Source organism: Mercenaria mercenaria, chromosome 12 (genome assembly GCF_021730395.1).
Source record: "Mercenaria mercenaria strain notata chromosome 12, MADL_Memer_1, whole genome shotgun sequence".
Taxonomy (NCBI): domain Eukaryota; kingdom Metazoa; phylum Mollusca; class Bivalvia; order Venerida; family Veneridae; genus Mercenaria; species Mercenaria mercenaria.
The window spans coordinates 19,165,368-19,184,528 of NC_069372.1; the positions used below are offsets into that span (position 1 = coordinate 19,165,368).

The 19,161-nt window shown below is 36.0% G+C and overlaps 2 protein-coding genes across 4 annotated transcripts in view; one reads left to right on the forward strand and one right to left on the reverse strand.

Moving 5' to 3' along the window:
- Window positions 1-62: 62 nt before the first annotated feature.
- Window positions 63-17,663, reverse strand: LOC123535191 (DNA repair protein RAD51 homolog 3-like). 3 transcript variants are annotated; one of them, XM_045317754.2, is made up of 8 exons: window positions 17,609-17,663; window positions 14,275-14,407; window positions 12,677-12,899; window positions 11,295-11,461; window positions 9,050-9,183; window positions 4,954-5,085; window positions 4,465-4,662; window positions 63-2,243 (listed from the first exon to the last, which is right to left on the reverse strand). In XM_045317754.2, the coding sequence occupies exons 2-8, from the start codon at window positions 14,393-14,395 to the stop codon at window positions 2,130-2,132; spliced, it is 1,089 nt and encodes a 362-aa protein (XP_045173689.2). In that variant the 5' UTR covers window positions 14,396-14,407; window positions 17,609-17,663; the 3' UTR covers window positions 63-2,129. The 3 variants fall into 3 exon arrangements, with proteins under 3 accessions (XP_045173689.2, XP_045173684.2, XP_045173687.2); XM_045317749.2 differs by having other exon boundaries at window positions 11,265-11,461; XM_045317752.2 differs by lacking the exon at window positions 17,609-17,663 and adding an exon at window positions 17,510-17,578 and having other exon boundaries at window positions 11,265-11,461.
- Window positions 17,664-17,710: 47 nt separating this feature from the next.
- Window positions 17,711-19,161, forward strand: part of LOC123534385 (protein phosphatase 1F-like) — a 33,709-nt gene continuing 32,258 nt past the window's right edge. Inside the window, exon 1 of the mRNA XM_045316612.2 lies at window positions 17,711-17,928. Coding sequence (XP_045172547.2) covers window positions 17,741-17,928 — 188 coding nt within the window. The 5' untranslated portion in view covers window positions 17,711-17,740. The remainder of the gene's footprint in view (window positions 17,929-19,161) is intronic.

The following is a 19,161-nucleotide window of genomic DNA, read 5'->3' on the forward strand; positions in this document are numbered from 1 at the left end:
GCAAGTACCAGTATGCTATAACTGCATAAAATACCAGAAATAAGAACAAAGCCGAACTCCAATTTAGTAAAATAATGTAATATTTTATTGAACAAACTTAACAAAATCGCCATGGCAATGATAAGACTGAATTTGAGTGAAAAATATGAGAAACATCCAATTATACAGTAATTACTTGGTGACTGGTATATACTCTTTCTAGCTAATTTATCAAAATGATCTACAGAAAAGAAATTAGATACCAAAAATGCCTGAACAGTGAAGTTTCAAACTAGTTCTGTAACATATTCTGTATCTGCAACAAACAGATATGGCCTCTACTGTGCCTCAGAAAGTTGTAGCCACTTTTTGAGAGAAACTGCCAAACTGAAGCCGAATTGCTGAAATTTGGCCAGATTTTAATAAAATTCAAAAATCTGTAGCCAGTTCTTTGAATTTGTAGCATTTGGCTACATTCACAAATGGCAGTGGAGGCCCTGTTTGCTGCATTTTAAATTGATTACCAATACATTCTCATAATAATCATGCTAGAATAATACAGTATTACAGTAAATGCAATGTAAATATTACTAATGTATAATATATGTTTCAGTATTATGTACACTGTCTAATGACAATTGCAAGTAAAAGAGATACATTAAAAACAAACGTCAGATAACAAATGCTTATATACAAAATGTAGCAAGAATTTCATTAATACAACATAAGTAAATTTGAACTACAAGTATTTTCTATAATGTGCAAATTGATCTAACCCCGAATTTTCAAAGTTATGCATGAACTGAGAAAATTCAGCCTATAAAAAAGATAGATTGTGCTTGATTTTCTATTAGACTGACTTAAAAAGTTTGGAACTTAAGCCCTGAAGTTTTCAAAATGGGAGTCTATGGGAAAACTCACAATTCTGGTGACTGATGATTTTCATTTACAGTAAAAATCCAAAAATGTAGATTTTAATGAAACTTTATACATGTGTGAAGTTGTGCTTATTTCCGAAATATTAGCCCATGATTACAGAGATGTGCAAATGCCAAGCTAATTTCATATCTAATCTGGAATCATTTCATGTCAAAGTTTTTTGTTCTAACATTTAATTTTCAGAAAGATAGAAAACACTGCCCATTTTATCAATCAACATTCTAGGTTTGATTTATACTTCCATATGTTGGAGCCCGGCTTTATTCTATGCTTTACAGGTAAATTATGTTATGCCATCAATTTCATTTTTTAGCATGGTCTGCACTGTTCACTATTCAGTCAGTAAATTTTCAGTGAACACCCCTTTGAATAATATGTGGTATGGCCCAAACTGAACAATGGACAAGTCTATTTTAGAAATTTAACAGAACTATCTTACTGGATTAAGTACTTGAATAATGGTCAATAAATAACTTTTTAAATAACCATAGTATAGGAGAGATCACCGTGACGTCACACATTAACACCTGTTTATCTGGTGGTGGGCTAAACAAATGTTTTTACATTGTGTATGGGATCGGAATTTTTAGTAACTTTTTCGCTAATTTATGGATTTTAGAAATTCAAGAAGTTTTGAAATGCTTACGATTTTCGTATTTTCTTATTTAAATATCTTTTTAAAACGAAAAACCATTTTAAATGACATATGATTTTAATAGCGGCGTAACAATGCTCCAAAGTTTTAGAAAAAACACTGTAAGTTAAGTGTTCATAATTAATCCATTTTATTTCGAAATAATAATTAAAAGTAATCAATAAATTACTTGTTTTAATATATCCTTTCCATTGATCAAAAAATTACTGATATCATTTGTGTTTTAAGCTGTTAGAAAAACATCACTGTTTACAAAAAAACATGGACGATCGGCGTCTGCCCACCCGACCTTTGTCTTATCAGTTCTAAAAATACGACTGATTTGTATACAAACAGATCTCTCCTATACAGAATAGTTTCAATGATGCTACATTACTCTTTTAATTGCCAAAAATGACAACACGTCCGCAGTCATTCAACATATTCCTGAACAACAAAACAGACTCCTGAACAACAAAACAGATGCCTCTCTTTAATAATGATATGAATATCAAATCTTTTATCAGCTGATAATGCAATCTTTTAATTGACTGGATAAAAGTGAAATCTCTGCAGGTCATAAGAGTTTCTGTCTTTTGGCTGGGTTTTCAACAGAGCTATCGGAAAATGTCTCTGTAGGAATGTTTTGTTGCTGTACTGTTGAGTTTACCACATCCCTTATTCCGTCTTTCTAGAAATGAAAGTGTAACATGATAAACATTAGAGTTATATTCTCCCACAATCAGGAATATTTTAAATCTGAAATTTAGACCTAGACTTTAAAATGATGAACTTTCTTTTTTTCTCTCTGTCAATATTAAATTAACAATTTGCTACAGACAACTCTACACAAATTCAGCATGGTAAGTTTGCTAGAACCAATGTTACAGGAACATTTTTTTTTGTTCCTAAGTCTAAATCAACAAGAGGGTCATGATGACCCTGAATCGCTTACCTGAGTAATATGAGCCACATGACTAAAATGGCAACTGATGCTAAAATATTAGAAAGTAGGTCACATTCATGGTCACTGAAAGTCAGTTTTAAGATCGGTGTGCAAAACTGTACATGTCATCCAAATTATAAGACTGTACCTTAAAAAACAAGAAAGTAGGTCAGCAGGTCAAGGTCATAGTCAAGTGACCCCTAATTGCTTGGGGTCATCAGGTAATTATAATTAAACAGTCTAAGAAATATGATCTGATAATTTTTGAAGTATTTAGTCCTATATAACTCATATAACAAGTGACCCCCCAGGGCGGGGCCTCTTTTCACCCCAGGGGCATAATTTGAACAGTCTTCGTAGAGGACCATTAGATGATGCCACATCCTAAGTATTTAGGCTCTATGCCTTGCAGTTTTGGACAAGAAGATTTTTAAAGTTTTTTCCTATTTAAGTCTATGTAAAACTTGTGACCCCCGGGGTGAGGCCTTTTTCATCCAAGGGGCACAATTTTAACATTCTTCATAGAGGACCATTAGATGATGTAACATGCCAAATATCAAGGCTCTATGCCTTGCGGTTTCAGGCAAGAAGATTTTTAAAAAATTTCCTTTTGGTTGCCATGGCAAACTGAGTTCTGCATGGAATTCAATTCTTTGAACAATTTTGAAAGGGGGCCACCCAAGGATCATTCCTGTGAAGTTTGGTGTAATTCTGCCCAATGGTTTTCAAGTAGAAAATCTTTTTAGAAAATGTTGACGGACGACTGATGACAGACGACAGACACTGAGTGGTCTCAAAAGCTCACCGTGAGCCTTTGGCTCAGGTGAGCTAAAAATTGATGAATACCAACCTTGTATTTTTTTTTTTTAAACTAAAATCATTATAAGAGGACTTGTCAATTTGTCATACAAAACACGGCTTATATAAGACCATGGAATACTGCAGTTTCTGTGAATTGACCTAGTGGCCTAGTTTTAGACATCAGGTAACCTTGTTTCAAATTCATCTTAGATTTCAAAGAGACAAATGATCAGACAAAAATGATGATAAAGTAGAAAAATTGGCCACTAGTGTGTTAACAAGGTGTTTATAAGAACTGACATAGTTTCTTGACCTAATGGTTACCCAGCCAAGTTTCAAACTTAACAAAGATTTCATACAGACAAATGTTCTGTTTTATGAAGATCAGGTAAAAAATTTGGTCTCCATAGTGTTAATAAAGTTTTTTTTCTATTATTTGACCTAATGACCTAGTTTCCCACTCGAGATTTCTTAGAGGCAAACATTCTAATTTTCATGAAGATTGGACTACAACAGATCACCTTGAGCACTTCGTGCTCAGATGAGGTAAAAAGGGGGCACAATTCATGAATGACTGATGGCAGAGCTATGAGGCTTTGTGTCATATGAAGAGAGCAACAATGAGGAACATTATTTTTAAAGTTTGAAGTAAATCCAACAACAAAATAATGGAGTTAAGTGAAAATGCATCAAACTTTTAACAAGGAATATAAACACACACTACACAAGGGCGAGTAGGAAAGCTCTCCTTATATTTTAACTAGATTGTGTCCATAGGACACGGATACCCCCACATATTGTGCCATCCTCTATATAGCAAAAACTATCAAAGGGCCATAACTACATTAAAAATATTCACAGAAAAAAAATCTTTTTTGCACAACAAGCTTGTTCATCTATGAAAGTTTGAAGCAAATCAGGCTCATAGTGTGGGTGGAGTTGGACATACAAAACTTTTCTTTATATTCCATATAGCAAAAACTATCAAAGGGCGATAACTGTGGTAAAAATAGTCTTAAGAAAAAAATCTAAATGTGTGGAGGCATAAAAAGATATGAAGCTGACAAAAAACTCCTCCAGTTTTCTTTTTGTCTCATTGTACAATCTTTGACAAACATGACTGAAAGTAGAGTTCTGAAAAGGTGTCAAACAAATGTTTACTTACTGTTATCTGATAATGAACCTTTGTCTGTGGTCTACATGGAGATTTGTACAACCAAGCAAGTCTTCTGTCTCTCTCATACTCCAGTATAACCCTTGTTGTACATGCATGACCCCAACTCTCTCCTAAACAGGGAACCAGGTGTGACCCTTTGTCAGATCCTTGGTGAACTCTTGTTGTCATCTGATTGGTCACTACAACCTAACAATTGAATAACTGCTATATTGAGCTTTACGCTTTCAACGATGCAATACAAGTGTATCAGTTGTTCTCGATATTCTAAAGAAGATGGACTTCAACTATTTATCAAGGACTGTCAAGGTTATCTGCGTGTACATTTCAAAGATGACACTAAACCAAAAGTACACAACAGAGACCTTTCACTGTTGTCTTTTAAAATCGCCTTCCTCCAAATAAATATGCAAACATTATCAAGAAAATATGCGAAAATTCGAAGAACTATCACTGTCAAATAGTAGTAGTTTGACTCACTGCTATATTATGTTTTCTGGCAATTCCTGTCAATGTTTGTGCAAGGCTGGTAAGAATACGTGTTCTCAACGACAGGTCCTCAAAGTCGTGCCGGAAATGAAAAGCTATACTGTCTATTACCACAAGTTTTATCTGTAACGATGAAAATGGTATTCAAGTTAAGAAGATAAACAAAATTTTAGCAACTGTTCTCAAGAATAAAAGGATTTGTCTGTTTGTTTTGGGTTTAACGCAGTTTTTCAACAGTATTTCAGTTATGTAATGGCGGGCAGTTAACCTAGTGTTCCCTGATTCTGTACCAGTACAAACCTGTCCTCCACAAAGAACTGCCAATTACCCCACAAGAATGAAAGGTGGAGGACAAATCATTTCAGACACAATGCACGTTATCAAATCGTCATAGAGAACATACCCCTCACCCAGGGATCGGACTCACGACCCCGCAATCCATTGATCTGCCTTCTCCCTACTGAGCTAAGTGGGCCGGCAAAAAGAAGAAGCAAGTTTTATCCTGAGCCAGTTATAGTTATAGAATTTGGTTTGGATCTAAAGTAGTATCTAAGCAAGTAGCTATTAATGACATGAATAAGGGGTCTGTCAGCTATATATGTTATATTGTCTCATTATTGGGAACATTTGTGCAAAGTAAGATTAAAATCTGTAGATGGATGGCACAGTTATTGAGAAAACTAGAAATGATGCCCCCACTACATGACAAAGGACACAAATTTTTTCCTAGGTCAGGGGCCATAACTCCTACACGACTGAATGAATCCGGACGCGAAACCCCAGGTGCACAACCGCAAATGCTGACCAACATTCCTTTAAACTTTGGTGACTCTAGGTCAAATACTTTTGGAGCTACGCGCGACACAACATTAAAATGACCAATTTTTAACTAAGTCAGGGGCCATAACTCCTACATGACTGAATGAATCCGGACGCGAAACCCTAGGTGCACAACTGCACATGCTGACCAACATTCCTGTAAACTTTGGTGACTCTAGGTCAAATACTTTTGGAGCTACGCGCGACACAACATTAAAATGATCAATTTTTAACTAAGTCAGGGGCCATAACTCCTACACGACTGAGTGAATCGGGACGCGAAACCCCAGGTGCACAACTGCACATGCTGACCAACATTCCTGTAAACTTTGGTGACTCTAGGTCAAATACTTTTGGAGCTACGCGCGACACAACATTAAAATGACCAATTTTTTACTAAGTCAGGGGCCATAACTCAGTGTTCACGAAAGACCCTGAATATTCACAGGACAGTCGGTCTGGTAAACATGATTTTTTTACAGGACCGGATAATATTTTACCAGACTGAATTCTTTTTAATAAATTTGGTATCTGATCTTTAAAACTGATATTTATACATAGTTTATATAGACAGCATTACACGAATCTACATCCTTTTAGTTTATTTCCACATATTAATTGAAACAGATTTCAGACATTAAGTTTTCAGGCTGTAAAAAGTCTCCCTGTACTTGGATTCAGTGTTGTTATATTTTCTGGTCCTTTTGGACCATGGAGTCCATTCAACATATGTGTAATAGATTTAGAGTCCCGCTTAAGCCGTTGCTAGGGGGCGTGAGAGATGTTTCACATTTCATTACCTCTCGCGAACAGACTCAGTCAAAACGAGTCTGCTGTTATTCTTCTTGGTTGCATTCTTTGCTTCCAAAGGATCTTTTTACAGATTTTATTCATATTCATTTACTATATCATCGCTGTCTTTTCCCCCCACAAGTCTATTGTTTGCACCGAGTCACGTTGATGTTGACATATAAAGAGAAAGATGACCTCGGAATTTCTGGAAATTCCCGTCTGGTTACCGCGTAAATAAATCGAGTACCATCCACGATCAGTAAGCATCCAATGATAATGCGCGTTCTTAGAATTGTCGTGACGTCGTGAGGGGTTTCTACTGGTTCTATTTTAAGTACCAATGAAACAATTGCTTACTAAAATATAATTTGACATCAATTTCTCGGGATTCCATGTTACAATTTAATGATGAAAGTCAAACTTTCGCGAAATCGCGGAGGACTTTCTTCTTGTTTTATCATATTGACCTGCAATTTTTATCGGACACTCGGTCTTGTGAACTTGATATATCACGCCGGACCGGATCAAAATTTACCGGAAATGTCCGACGGTCCGATGGCTTTCGCGACCTCTGCATAACTACTACACAACTGAATGAATCTGGACGCAAAACCCCAGGTGCACAACTACACATGCTGACCAACATTCCTGTAAAGTTTTGTGACTCTAGGTCAAATACTTTCGGGGGTAGGCGCGACACAACATTACAAGAGCTGTCACAGGAGACAGCGCGCTCCACTATTTCGATGCTGGATAGTGAAACTGGGCATATCTGAGGAAACTAGAGCTGTCACTGGAGTGTTTAATGACTCCAATTGTGGATGAAGATATTGCACAATAGCCTGAGTCTATGTCAAAGATATCAACTTAAAGTAATAAGAGAGGTAAAGATAAAATGTATCAAAACACTATATAAGTATATCCTAAGCAAAAAGGGGCATAATTCATTAAATATTGGTGCCAGAGTTATGCAGCTTGTGTCATATAGTGTGGGTGATGATGTTGAATCAAATCCATTCAGTAATAACAGAGACAGGGTGAAAGTGCATCAAAACTTTAACCTAAAATTCTTAGTAAAAAGGGGGAATAATAAATGAAAAATTGATGCCAGAGTTATGCACCTTGCATCATATGGTGTGGGTGATGATGTTGAACAACCATTTAAAGTCTGAATCAAATCCATTCAGTAATATCAGAGACAGAGTGAAAATGCATCAAAACTTTAACCTAAAATTCTAAGTAAAAAGGGGAAATAATTCATGAAAAATTGGTCCCAGAGTTATGCACCTTGTGTCATATGATACAAGGTGCATAATGTAATGATGGTAATGATGTTGAACAATTGTTTAAGTTTGAATCAGATCCATTCAGTAATAACAGAGATAGAGTGAAAGTGCATAAAACTTTAACCTGAAATTCTAAGTAAAAAGGGGAATAATTCATGAAAAAATGGTGCCAGAGTTATGCACCTTGTGTCATATGATGTGGGTGATGATGTTGAACAACTATTTAAGTTTGAATCAAATCCATTCAGTAATAACAGAGATAGAGTGAAAGTGCATCAAAACTTTAACCTGAAAATCTAAGTGAAAAGGGGGGATAATTCATGAAATATTGGTGCCAGAGTTATGGCCCTTATGTCAGATGATGTGGATGATGATGATGAGGAATAAGTATTTCAAGTTTGAATCAAATCCATCAAGTAATTACACAGAGATAAGTTGAAAAAAGAGAAAGTGCACCAAAACTTTAACCAAGGTGGGGACGTGGAAAGACGCCGACGCTTACGCTGGGGCGAGTAGGATAGCTCTCCTTATACTTCGTATAGTCGAGCTAAAAATGACCAATTTTTACAAAGTCAGGGGCCATAACTCCTACACAACTGAATGAATCCGGACGTGAAACCCCAGGTGCACAACTACACATGCTGACCAACATTCCTGTAAAGTTTTGTGACTCTACGTCAAATACTTTTGGAGCTACGCGCGACACAACATTCTCGGAAGGACGGATGGATGGAGGACGGACAAGGGCAAATCTATATGCCACCCCCCAAAAGTGGGGGCATAAAAAACCCAAACACTTGACCTTTGCACTAGGAGTATGGGAGTTGCATATGACAATGCCCTTTTCATGGACTCACCTTTGCCGAGTAATATTAAAATTCCTTGCCGGTTGGATGAGTTATGAAGCAGTCAGAAAAAAATCCTGCTGACCTTTGACCTCCAAGTTTGACCCTGACCCTTAAGTAAGGGGTCTTGGAGTTGCTCAAGACACTTTTGCTCATTATGGGGAACACCTGTGCCAAGTAACATTAAAATCCCTTGAAGGTTTCAACCAGTACAGGACTAATTAAAGAACCTAAGAACAATGGCCCGTATCTTGGATTTATGAATGTGTTGGATTTTGTTCTTTCTTGTAAGAGATTATTTTCCCCTCCTGGATCGAATAAAATTTGATACAAGAAGAAAATAACCTTTTTGTTTTGGTGCAATAAATCTGGAAGAAGGTTGATTGCAGCTAACAACTGAGTGTTGTCGTGACACTTGTATACATGAATTCCTGCCAGTAACTTTTCCACAGTCATAGCTGATACTTTTGCCTGTATATCTGAAAATTAACACAGTTCACTGCAAGTACCGTATTTTCCCTAAGTCTTGGGACACCCTTAATCTTGGGACACCCCTAAAATCTGGAAAAATAATTATTTTTCTTGTCCCTAATTTTTTGGACATGTATTTTCTCATCGTATTTTTCGTCCCTAAGTGTTAGGACTATGGTTGTGTACCGATTCAAAATGTAACTCAAATACCGTTATTATACATTGTATGGTGTTGTATCGATCAAATAAATATAAGAACCAAAGAATATTTTTTGTAACATTTTCTGGTTGTGTTTTTAGTTGATATTCCTTGACAGTTAAGTGTTTTTTACCATACCAGTTAAGTATTGTATATTTTTTGCTGCAGCCAGGAAGTCCGTTTTCCATTGGTTATTTATTTTAATTTACCACTGACTGGAATTAACCCACGAATTGTACAGATATCAAAACGCCATGCCAGTAATTTTCCATTCCATGAGCACGTGCGACGTAACGTAATGTCTAATTTACATCGCCGTTACTTTTGTTTATCGACACGTATACAAAAAACACGCATCATGCATTAATTTTTTAATATTATCGCTTTAAATTTTCAACACTGATTGAGAAGTAATATAGTTTGAATTCTATAAAAATTTTAAAAAGATATCGACAGAAATGTAGGCAAAATTGTATAAAAACAGGCAAATTTTCATAAAATTACTTGCAAAATTTCAGACTGCGTGATCCTAAATACTTATTTCTTTCTAAAAGTAAATAGATGATACATACCATGGGCATAAAAGTTAGACTTTTGACGAGAAATTACAAAAAAAAAAAAAAACAGAATAGAAAAATCTTAAATAACGAAAAAGCGGCAGCAATTTAAAAATATGGAGTAAAACAATTTTTGGCAAACAGATTTCTGTTAGTGCGGCAGAATAGGTTACGTGACCTAGTGAACATAAATAATAAATGCGGTTTAAAAAAACAAAAACAATAATGACGTCGTTGCGGTTTTTTAATAAGTTTTGAATTAATCTTTATACATGTATTTTTTGACACGACACTTTATAAGATATTCTTCTCAAACCATTATGTAATTTCCTTGAGGGCAAATAGGTTACAGAGGTAGGATAACCGCTATTATAGTTTGACATGCTTACTTGTCAGTTTATACGGGATATTGCACATTCGCTTTAACTTTTTTTATTGATTTTAAATTAAACAAAGAACTATAAGTACATATTTATTTTTATAGCTCTGTGCTTTAAAGAACCGAGGCGGTACGATCAAACAGTGATGTGCCACATGTTGCAAAAACATGACATAATGCCATGAAAATCACGGGAAACTATACCGCTTTGATCTCCACATCAAATGTCATGATACCGACCACACTTATTTTAGCTCTTTGAGGGGGTGTTAACTGATGATGAAAACAAGGTCAATGACTTAGTTTATCAACAGAATAATTACCGATAATCGTTAACGTTTTTTTCCCCGCTTTCAACATGGGTTGGTGGGAGATGTTACCTGATGACGATTATTGTGTCCATATTTTTGGGACACTTTTTAAAATAATTATTTTTCGGGAAATAAGTCTTGGGACAGTGAAAAAAATAATTATTTTATGCTGTCCCAACACTTGGGGAAAATACGGTAACTTCTCTACTGCCAATGCCATCATTGTTGCTTTTATATCTGTAATTAATACAGACACCATTTACACAGTTTCCTACAATTAACTTACCTATTGTCATAGCTGCCACAGCTGACACTATATTCTGTTTATCTGACACAATTTAGGTCATATGGCGTCTTTTCTAGCTTTTTGATAGTGGAGAAGAACCAAGTAATGTTTCATCACAGAAGTACTCCTGGGTAGAACCAAGAACCTTCAATAAGTAAGCAAGATAGCTTCCTCACATGAATTCTACATCCCAAGCAAGGTTTCAAACTCTTGTTCGTAAGGGGCAAGTGATTCAGTCAGCGACCTTAACCACTGTGCCACAGAGGCCCCTTACCTTTATTTCAACCATTGCCTGTTGTTAAAAAAATCACATATCCAAAGACAGGTGTGTATTCAAATACCATGAAAAATGCTTACAAATTAGCAGTAATTGTAGCTTTGTTGTACCTTTGTCATTTTCACCACTGGCAATAAACTGACAATGTCTGACAGTAGCTGTGACAAGGTCAGTAACTCTGTCAAGGATAAATCCTCCCTCGGTGTCCATGTAGATCACTTCTCCCTCTAAACCACCAAACACTGCAGGTATCTGTACATCACATGACAACTGTAAACTGAAAATATCATAAGTAAATTGAGCTGCGCCATGAGAAAACCAACATAGTGAGTTTGCAACAAGCATGGATCCAGACCAGCCTGCACATCCGCACAGTCTGGTCAGGATCCATGCTGTTTGCTTTCAAAGCCTATTGCAATGAGAAACCATTAGCGAACAGCATGGATCTTAACAAGACTGCGCGGATGCGCAGGCTGGTCTGGATCCATGCTGGTCACAAACACACTATGTTGGTTTTCTCATGGTGCGGCTCAGTTAAAAATCGACCTGTGACAATTTCTAAATGTAATAGAATTAAGTAACTGAATCTCACTCAACAAGTTGACATCACAATGTCATATGCCCCATCATGCAGCTACACTCCAAATATTTAAAGATTGTTTGGAATATAGTAAAAGAATTTAGCCTATGAAATACAGCATGTCGCAACAGCAAGTACTGAATCTAGTAAAAGAAATTTGACTAGTAGTGTCTTGTGAGAAAAACAAAGCATGTTACTACAGCAAGGGTTAAACTAGACGGTGTGTTTTTGAGGTGAAACAAATGCATGTCCCCCAATGATAATGCAGTTTTCTTGTTTGTTTTTGTTTTAAAAAAACAGAATGGAAGTAGATGTTAACTTAGATAAAATGATACTGAAAATTTCGAATGGGGCTATGTTAATGACCTTATGTATATAGTCATGAAAATATTCCTCCATAAAATATATTGTATGCAAAACTAGGCTTGCTACTGATCATTTTTGTCATTTCAACCAAATCCCACCAGTAGTATAGGCGTAGTTTTGGCAAATTTTATTCAAAAATTAAGTTTTATTCAGAAATTAAGTTTAAGGCGACTAATACTCCACAAAAAATGATATGAGCAAGATGTATCAATAATATACTCAAGTAGGCTTCATACTGATCACTCCTTTTCGCTTTTCAGTCAGTAAATTTTAAGTGAACAACCCTTTGAATAAGAAATGGTATGGCTCAAACTGAATGATGGGCCAGCCCATTTTAGAAATTTAGCAGGCTAAGGATTAAACAATTGTAAATATCTAAGTAAACACTACTCAGTGACATCACTATAGCTTTATGCAACATTTAAATAATAACTGGTGCTCTAATCATTAGAAATCGGAATATATTACAGTTTGTATCTTGGGTCTCAATCTTGCAACTGTGCAGCTATTTACTGATGTTTCATGTAACATTTAGTTAAGTCTTACCACAGCTGTGTTTTACCAACACCAGGAACACCACAAATCTCGGTTAACATTCCATTACGTATTCCGCCACCAAGGGCAACATCCAGCTTCTCCGAGAAAGTCATGATTGCTGCAGTCGATTCTTCTTCCTTGAAGATCTGCAAGGCACTCCTGGGACTGCATGATTTACGGTTCTCTACTACTTGCAGTATATTTTCACAATCATGAATATTCAGTCCTATATCTGAAATTTAACCATTGTTATTTTTAAATTTTATGTTTTTCTGGCATTAAAGCTACCTGCCTACAGTTTGGGTGAATTTATTCAACATTTTCATTTTCAAAAGGTTTGGCTTAGAATGTATATAATATGACACTAAAAAGTGTGGGTTAGTCCCTTTAACACAATTTGCCCATTAACAAAGTATTAAAGGTAAATCAGGAATGAGTAACATGAAGAAACAATGACGACTTGTAAACATTCCATTCTATTCAAATCATCAGTCTTTCAAAAATACCTATCTCAATCATATTTTCACTACATAAACTTAGAAGTTATCTCTTTGCAGTGACTTTGATTAAACAAGGTGGGTTTTTAAATGACAGATGCTATCAAACCAGTATCTTTTTTTTTATTTAACAACCTATTCAAATCACCATTACATATACAAACACTTAACAGGAAAATGGCACAAGTTTTTTAAAATGGAAGTAAAATAATGGCACGCTCGAACAGTTCCACGTTTTTATGCTCTTCAGAGCTATTTTCCTATTTTCATTGCAATTTTTTGCAGAAATCTCATCACAGATCTATGTTTGACTTTTATGTAGCATTTTCATAATGAAACTAGAGAGTGCATGTCTCCCACAACTGCCTAATCATCTAAATAGTAAGTCAGTCTTTATATTGTTTACTCACTACTAATATATGAAGAGTAAACAGGCTGATTTTGGGTAATTCAAGGGTACAATTCTGAAATGACTCGGGCTGTATGTCTAGTTAATAAACGTGGCTGAGGAGTTATGGTCAAAATCATTTGGTTCAAGTTTGGTGAAGATCAGATGAGAACTGTTTGATTTAGAGCGCGGACAAGAGTAAAAAGGCCAATCTTCGGTAATTCAAGGGCCACAATTCCGAAGTGCCTGGGCTGATTTGGCTAGTTATCGATCTTGGCCAAGGACTTATGGTCAAACACATTTTGTTCAAGTTTGGCGAGATCGGATGTTCAACTAAGAGTATGGACACACACACACACACAGAGGAGTAAATCAATATGTCTCCCACACCACTGTGTGGTGGAAGACATAATAATAGCATCACAGAATTTGTCATGGAAACTTAGGTCATACACCATCATTACAATTTAGGGTCTCATATTTTACTGTGTATTTGTTTGACTGAAAATATTTTTCTTGCACCAAATTTGCACCCCCCCTCCCCCCAACCCCCACTTTTCTTTTCATTTTTGTTCAACACTGATAAAATTCTTCAAGAATTTGTAAAATACAGACATCTGAAATAGGTTCTAGTGTGTGCTTCAGCTATTTGAAGTTTCTCAATTTTACCCAGAATAAAGAGCAGCTTAGCTATATTTACTAGAATTTTAGTGTGGTCAAACCTTTACTCAACTGGTCAGCACCTCTTTTACTGAGATCACACACAGTTCGATATCCCCCTGTATGAAGTCTGGTCTTGTATATAGGGGCTAGTGGCAATGTTGCTATCTCTCTCTTTTCCATTTAATCATCTCTCTGAAACAGAGTAAGGTGTGTTCATAATAAAAAACTAGAATGTGTCTGTAGGACACAGGGTGTGCCCCCCACTGGTACATTTGTCACAAATAAGTGGCAATAATTCAAATGTTTGCAGTCTTAATGGGGTATAGCCTCAACAAACATTTTATGAAAAGGATTCATTATTCTAGGCGCTATACTTTTTGAGCTATGAGCATCACAAACAAAAAATCCACTATTTTGGCTATTTCAAGGGCCATAACTCTGTAATAAGAGCTAAGGTTCTCAAGAAGAATGCTAAGTGTGCAAGGTCACATCACGATAAAGACTCCAGCAAGGTTTCCTGAATTTACATCAAATACTTTTTCAGCTAGATATATAATTAGGTGAAAAAGTGCATTTTTTTACTATTTCAGGGGCCATAACTTTAAAAAAAGGGGTGGAGCTAGACAAAAAATTAGAGGTGTGCAAGTTTATATCATGATAAAGACTTATGCGAGTTTTCAACCATTTATATTAAATACTTTTTGAGCTAGGTGTGTCACAAGGTGAAAATGTACATTTTTGACTATTTCAGGGGCCATAACTCTAAAAATAGGGGGCGGACCCAAATGAAAAATAGGAGGTGCACAAGTTCATATCATGATTAAGACTCATGCAAGGTTTCATGAATCTATATCAAATACTTTTTGAGCTAGGCATGTCACAAGGTGAAAATGTGTATTTTTGACTACTTCAGGGGCCATAACTCTGAAATTGGGGGCAGACCCAAATGAAAAATAGGAGGTGCACATGTTCATATCATGATTAAGACTCATGCAAGGTTTCATGAATCTATATCAAATACGTTTTGAGCTAGGCATGTCACAAGGTGAAAATGTGTATTTTTGACTATTTCAGGGGCCATAACTCTGAAAATAGGGGGTGGAGCCAGATGAAAAATAGTAGGTGCACAAGTTCATATCATGATTAAGACTCATGCAAGGTTTCATGAATCTATATCAAATACTTTTTGAACTAGGCATGTCACAAGGTGAAAATGTGCATTTTTGACTATTTCAGGGGCCATAACTCTGAAAATAGAGGGCGGAGCCAGATGAAAAATAGGAGGTGCGCAAGTTCATATCATGATTAAGACTCATGCAAGGTTTCATGAATCTATATCAAATACTTTTTGAGCTAGGCGTTTCACAAGGTCAAAATGTGCATTTTTGACTATTTCAGGGGCCATAACTCTGAAAATAGGCGATGGAGCCAGACGAAAAATAGGAGGTGCGCAAGTTCATATCATGATAAAGACTCGTGCAAGGTTTCATCAATTTATATCAAATATTTTTCGAGCTAGGCGCGTCACGAACTTCGGACGGACAGACGGACAGACCAGTGTTCCCACTCAGATTTTTTTTCAGGGGTAAACTTACCCCCTGGGTACAAAAACTGGGGGTAAAACACAAATTTTGGGGGTATGAAATTTGCCGTGAAGCCAAACGCCGAAAGCTTCGACTGCAACATGGCACAAGACCACAGTTACTTGCCCACAATAAGAAAGTGCTTACTCGGAAAATAGTTCCTCTGTTTGATGGTGAATATTGGTGAAAAATTGAATGAAAGACATGCACTAAAAAGCATAATTTAAGAGAGGAGATGTGAAATAATAGTTAGATGTGAATTTTGATAGGATTAAATTGTCTGAATATGCAAAACCGGTCACTTGAAGAAGACAGATTTTGCCTGTTTGCAGCCGTCAAAAGACTATTTACCATAGGCGTATGATTTGGGTAAACATACTGAAAAAAGGAGCTGGTCAACCCATAATTTCTTGTGGCTGGAATTTTTTCTCTTGGATAGTTCTATTCAGTGCAGGTAATTTTTTTTTGATTGGAATGCAGACAAAATTGCAATATTGTACATTGTCTATATAGAACATATAGTAAAAATAACTGTGGTCTTTGGCCACATTCTTGCAGATGAGAGTGTTTCCGGGGACCCGGATGTAGATCGGTAACCGTTTAATTAATAAGTGTACATTCATTTACCAATGCGTTAAAAGATACAAACCGTCTACATTTTTTGACGTCAGAGCTGTAAGCCAATCGAAATAAAACCTTGTCAATATTCTAGAGATGCGATATCTTGTACATAAGTCTTATAGAACTTTGTCCATATGAAATCTATGAAAAAAGTCTGAAACCGGATATCTTAACAACTATAGTTCAAATCATAGAAAACCTGGTCAACACTCAATTAATCCCAATGTGACTCAAGTTATCTCCCCTGACAGTCCTTTGACATGAGTCACAAGCAACAGCTATTTAAAATGGTGTAATTGAGGCATTTCAGTCTTTCAGATATGATTGTTAGCAGATTGATTATTTAATGGCTATAAAAGAGAAATATTTCTGAAGAGCATTTTTATTTTTGTGCTTGTTTCTGTGTAATACGCTGTATGTCATGTCAGGTGAGTACAAGGATCTAACATTTAACTACAACATCTGAAAATAAACGGTTGGGGAAAGATTTATTTACATCACGATCTCTATTATCATGTGCTTGTTCCTTCTTGGACACCCAGGATAAAGATTGGTGGGCAAATCGAGCAGGACTTTATACTGTGCTAAATGCCTATGTTCATGCATATATTTAATAGCTGTTTTTCTATTGGCTCTCGTGCAGAACATGCTAAAGAACTTTTCTGTTCATGATATTAGCTGTTTTACCTATAACAAATCAAACTATTTCTTTCGTTCTGAAGCTTATAATTAGTGTTCGGATGTTAATCCTTTATGATTATGCGTGCTCTTAAACAAGCCCGAGTTGGACCTAATATCAGACTGAAATGAAATAAAAGTGATAATTACGACATAAGTTGGACTACCGGTAACACTCAATAAGCCACATTCCTACCAGATTTTAGACTGTTAGAATGATTTTCTGTTGAACCAGAGGACAAATTTGTATCTGGGTCTCTTCCTGGGCTGAAAAACTAAGTTGCTAGGTTAACTCAGTGAAAACCTCGATTATTCCACTGTACTTTTAACTATTATTACTATATCGCAGTGTCAGCATCGCGAAAACATATATCAAAAAGACAACATGCTATAACGGCAATTGTGTTTGTACCGTCAGTGCAAACATTCTCATAATTATGCACTTCACATAATGAAAATTTTGTATGCATTAACATCAAATAGGGCTATAACAAACAGCAGTATCAGTTACATTTTTGTATAATTTGTAAACAGCATCACTTCCAAGAGCTGTCAAAATTTCCCGCCAAATAATTTTTCCCGTTTTTACTTACGTCACTGGGATATGTGCACAGGCACCAGTCAGAAATGAAAACAAACGGGGATGGAACAAAGAGAATTTAGTAATAAAATAGAGGATTTTAAACAATTTTTGACTGAATTTTGTGAAGAATTTAAAGAAAAATGTGAATCAGATGATTCTGTTCCGCTGCGGTGGACCAATCCGCGAATTACACCGCAAGAATTGGAGGGAGAATGCTTGGAATGGTGTCGTGACTTCCTGTCAACAAGGTAAAATGAGTGGGTGGGGTAAGCCTTTATCACAAGATATCTTTCACTGTCATTCTTGCCGACAGATTACAGTACTGATCAGCGGTTTGTGGAATGAGACCTATAAAAAATCTAAGATATTTTGACAGCACTGCTGAAATTTGATATTGCTAAAAGTGAGGAAGTCCCCTGGTTAAATTTGGCAGTGGATTAAGTGTCCGATACCGGACCTCTAGACCAGTAGTCGGACCTCTAGACAACCTGTACAGGGCGTACAATGCACACAGAAAATACATCATTCATCTGTATTGAAGCAGAATTCGAGTCGCCCATTTTTTTATCCACATGCTCTAATTACAGCAAATTTGGATTGTTGACAATTTGCATCGTGTCAAAATGAGTTTAATTTACATGCCGATGGCATAATTTAAGCTCCCTCTACTTAAGGTACTTGAGATAAGTCGTTGACACTCTATGATAAATTGTCAACATGTGCAAGCGCAAAAACAATGTTTTGTAAACAAATTGTTGACTTAAACCAAGCAGTCAAATGGCAAATGTATGCTACTCAATTATATATTATATGTCCGCAATTGTAAATGAAAGACTTGTAAGCAACTTGTTTAAAGATATTTAGAACGTAAAACTGCAGTTGCAAACTGACTTTCATCGATCAATTTTCTACAATTTACTTTTCATATTTATTGGAATGCGATACTGTTCATGTTATTTTGATGATAAACCCTTTTATCTTATTTTTATGCATGATATAGCACCAAAAACGATGTTATAAAAAATTGGCTGGTAAGACTTGGAGCTTCAGCTGAAGTTTTTGAAAACAGCATTGGATTGAAGCAATACTCGTTGCACGGGAAATGATATAACTAAGAAAATGAATGGTCACATCAATAGTTTTTATTTATAAACAAGATTTTTGTTTCTAAATTTGTATGGTTTGTAACTTTCTACCCAACTTCTTTATCCTGTACCCACATTCACTGAAGTATGTGGGTACATGTACCCACTTTTCAAAAAGTTGAAGGGAATGCTAACCCCCACTATGATTCAGTATCTATTTTATATTGGAGTTGTAAAGTAATTTTTCATTTCAATGAAAGAAAATAAGATGATTATGATTTGTAATTTACTAAAACGTGACGGTGCTCTGGGTTGTCACTAATGTGGTCTGATTGTCCCCAATATGTTGTTAGGCGAGCTGGTTTTGAAAGCTTTAGGCAGGCTAAGCACACTCAC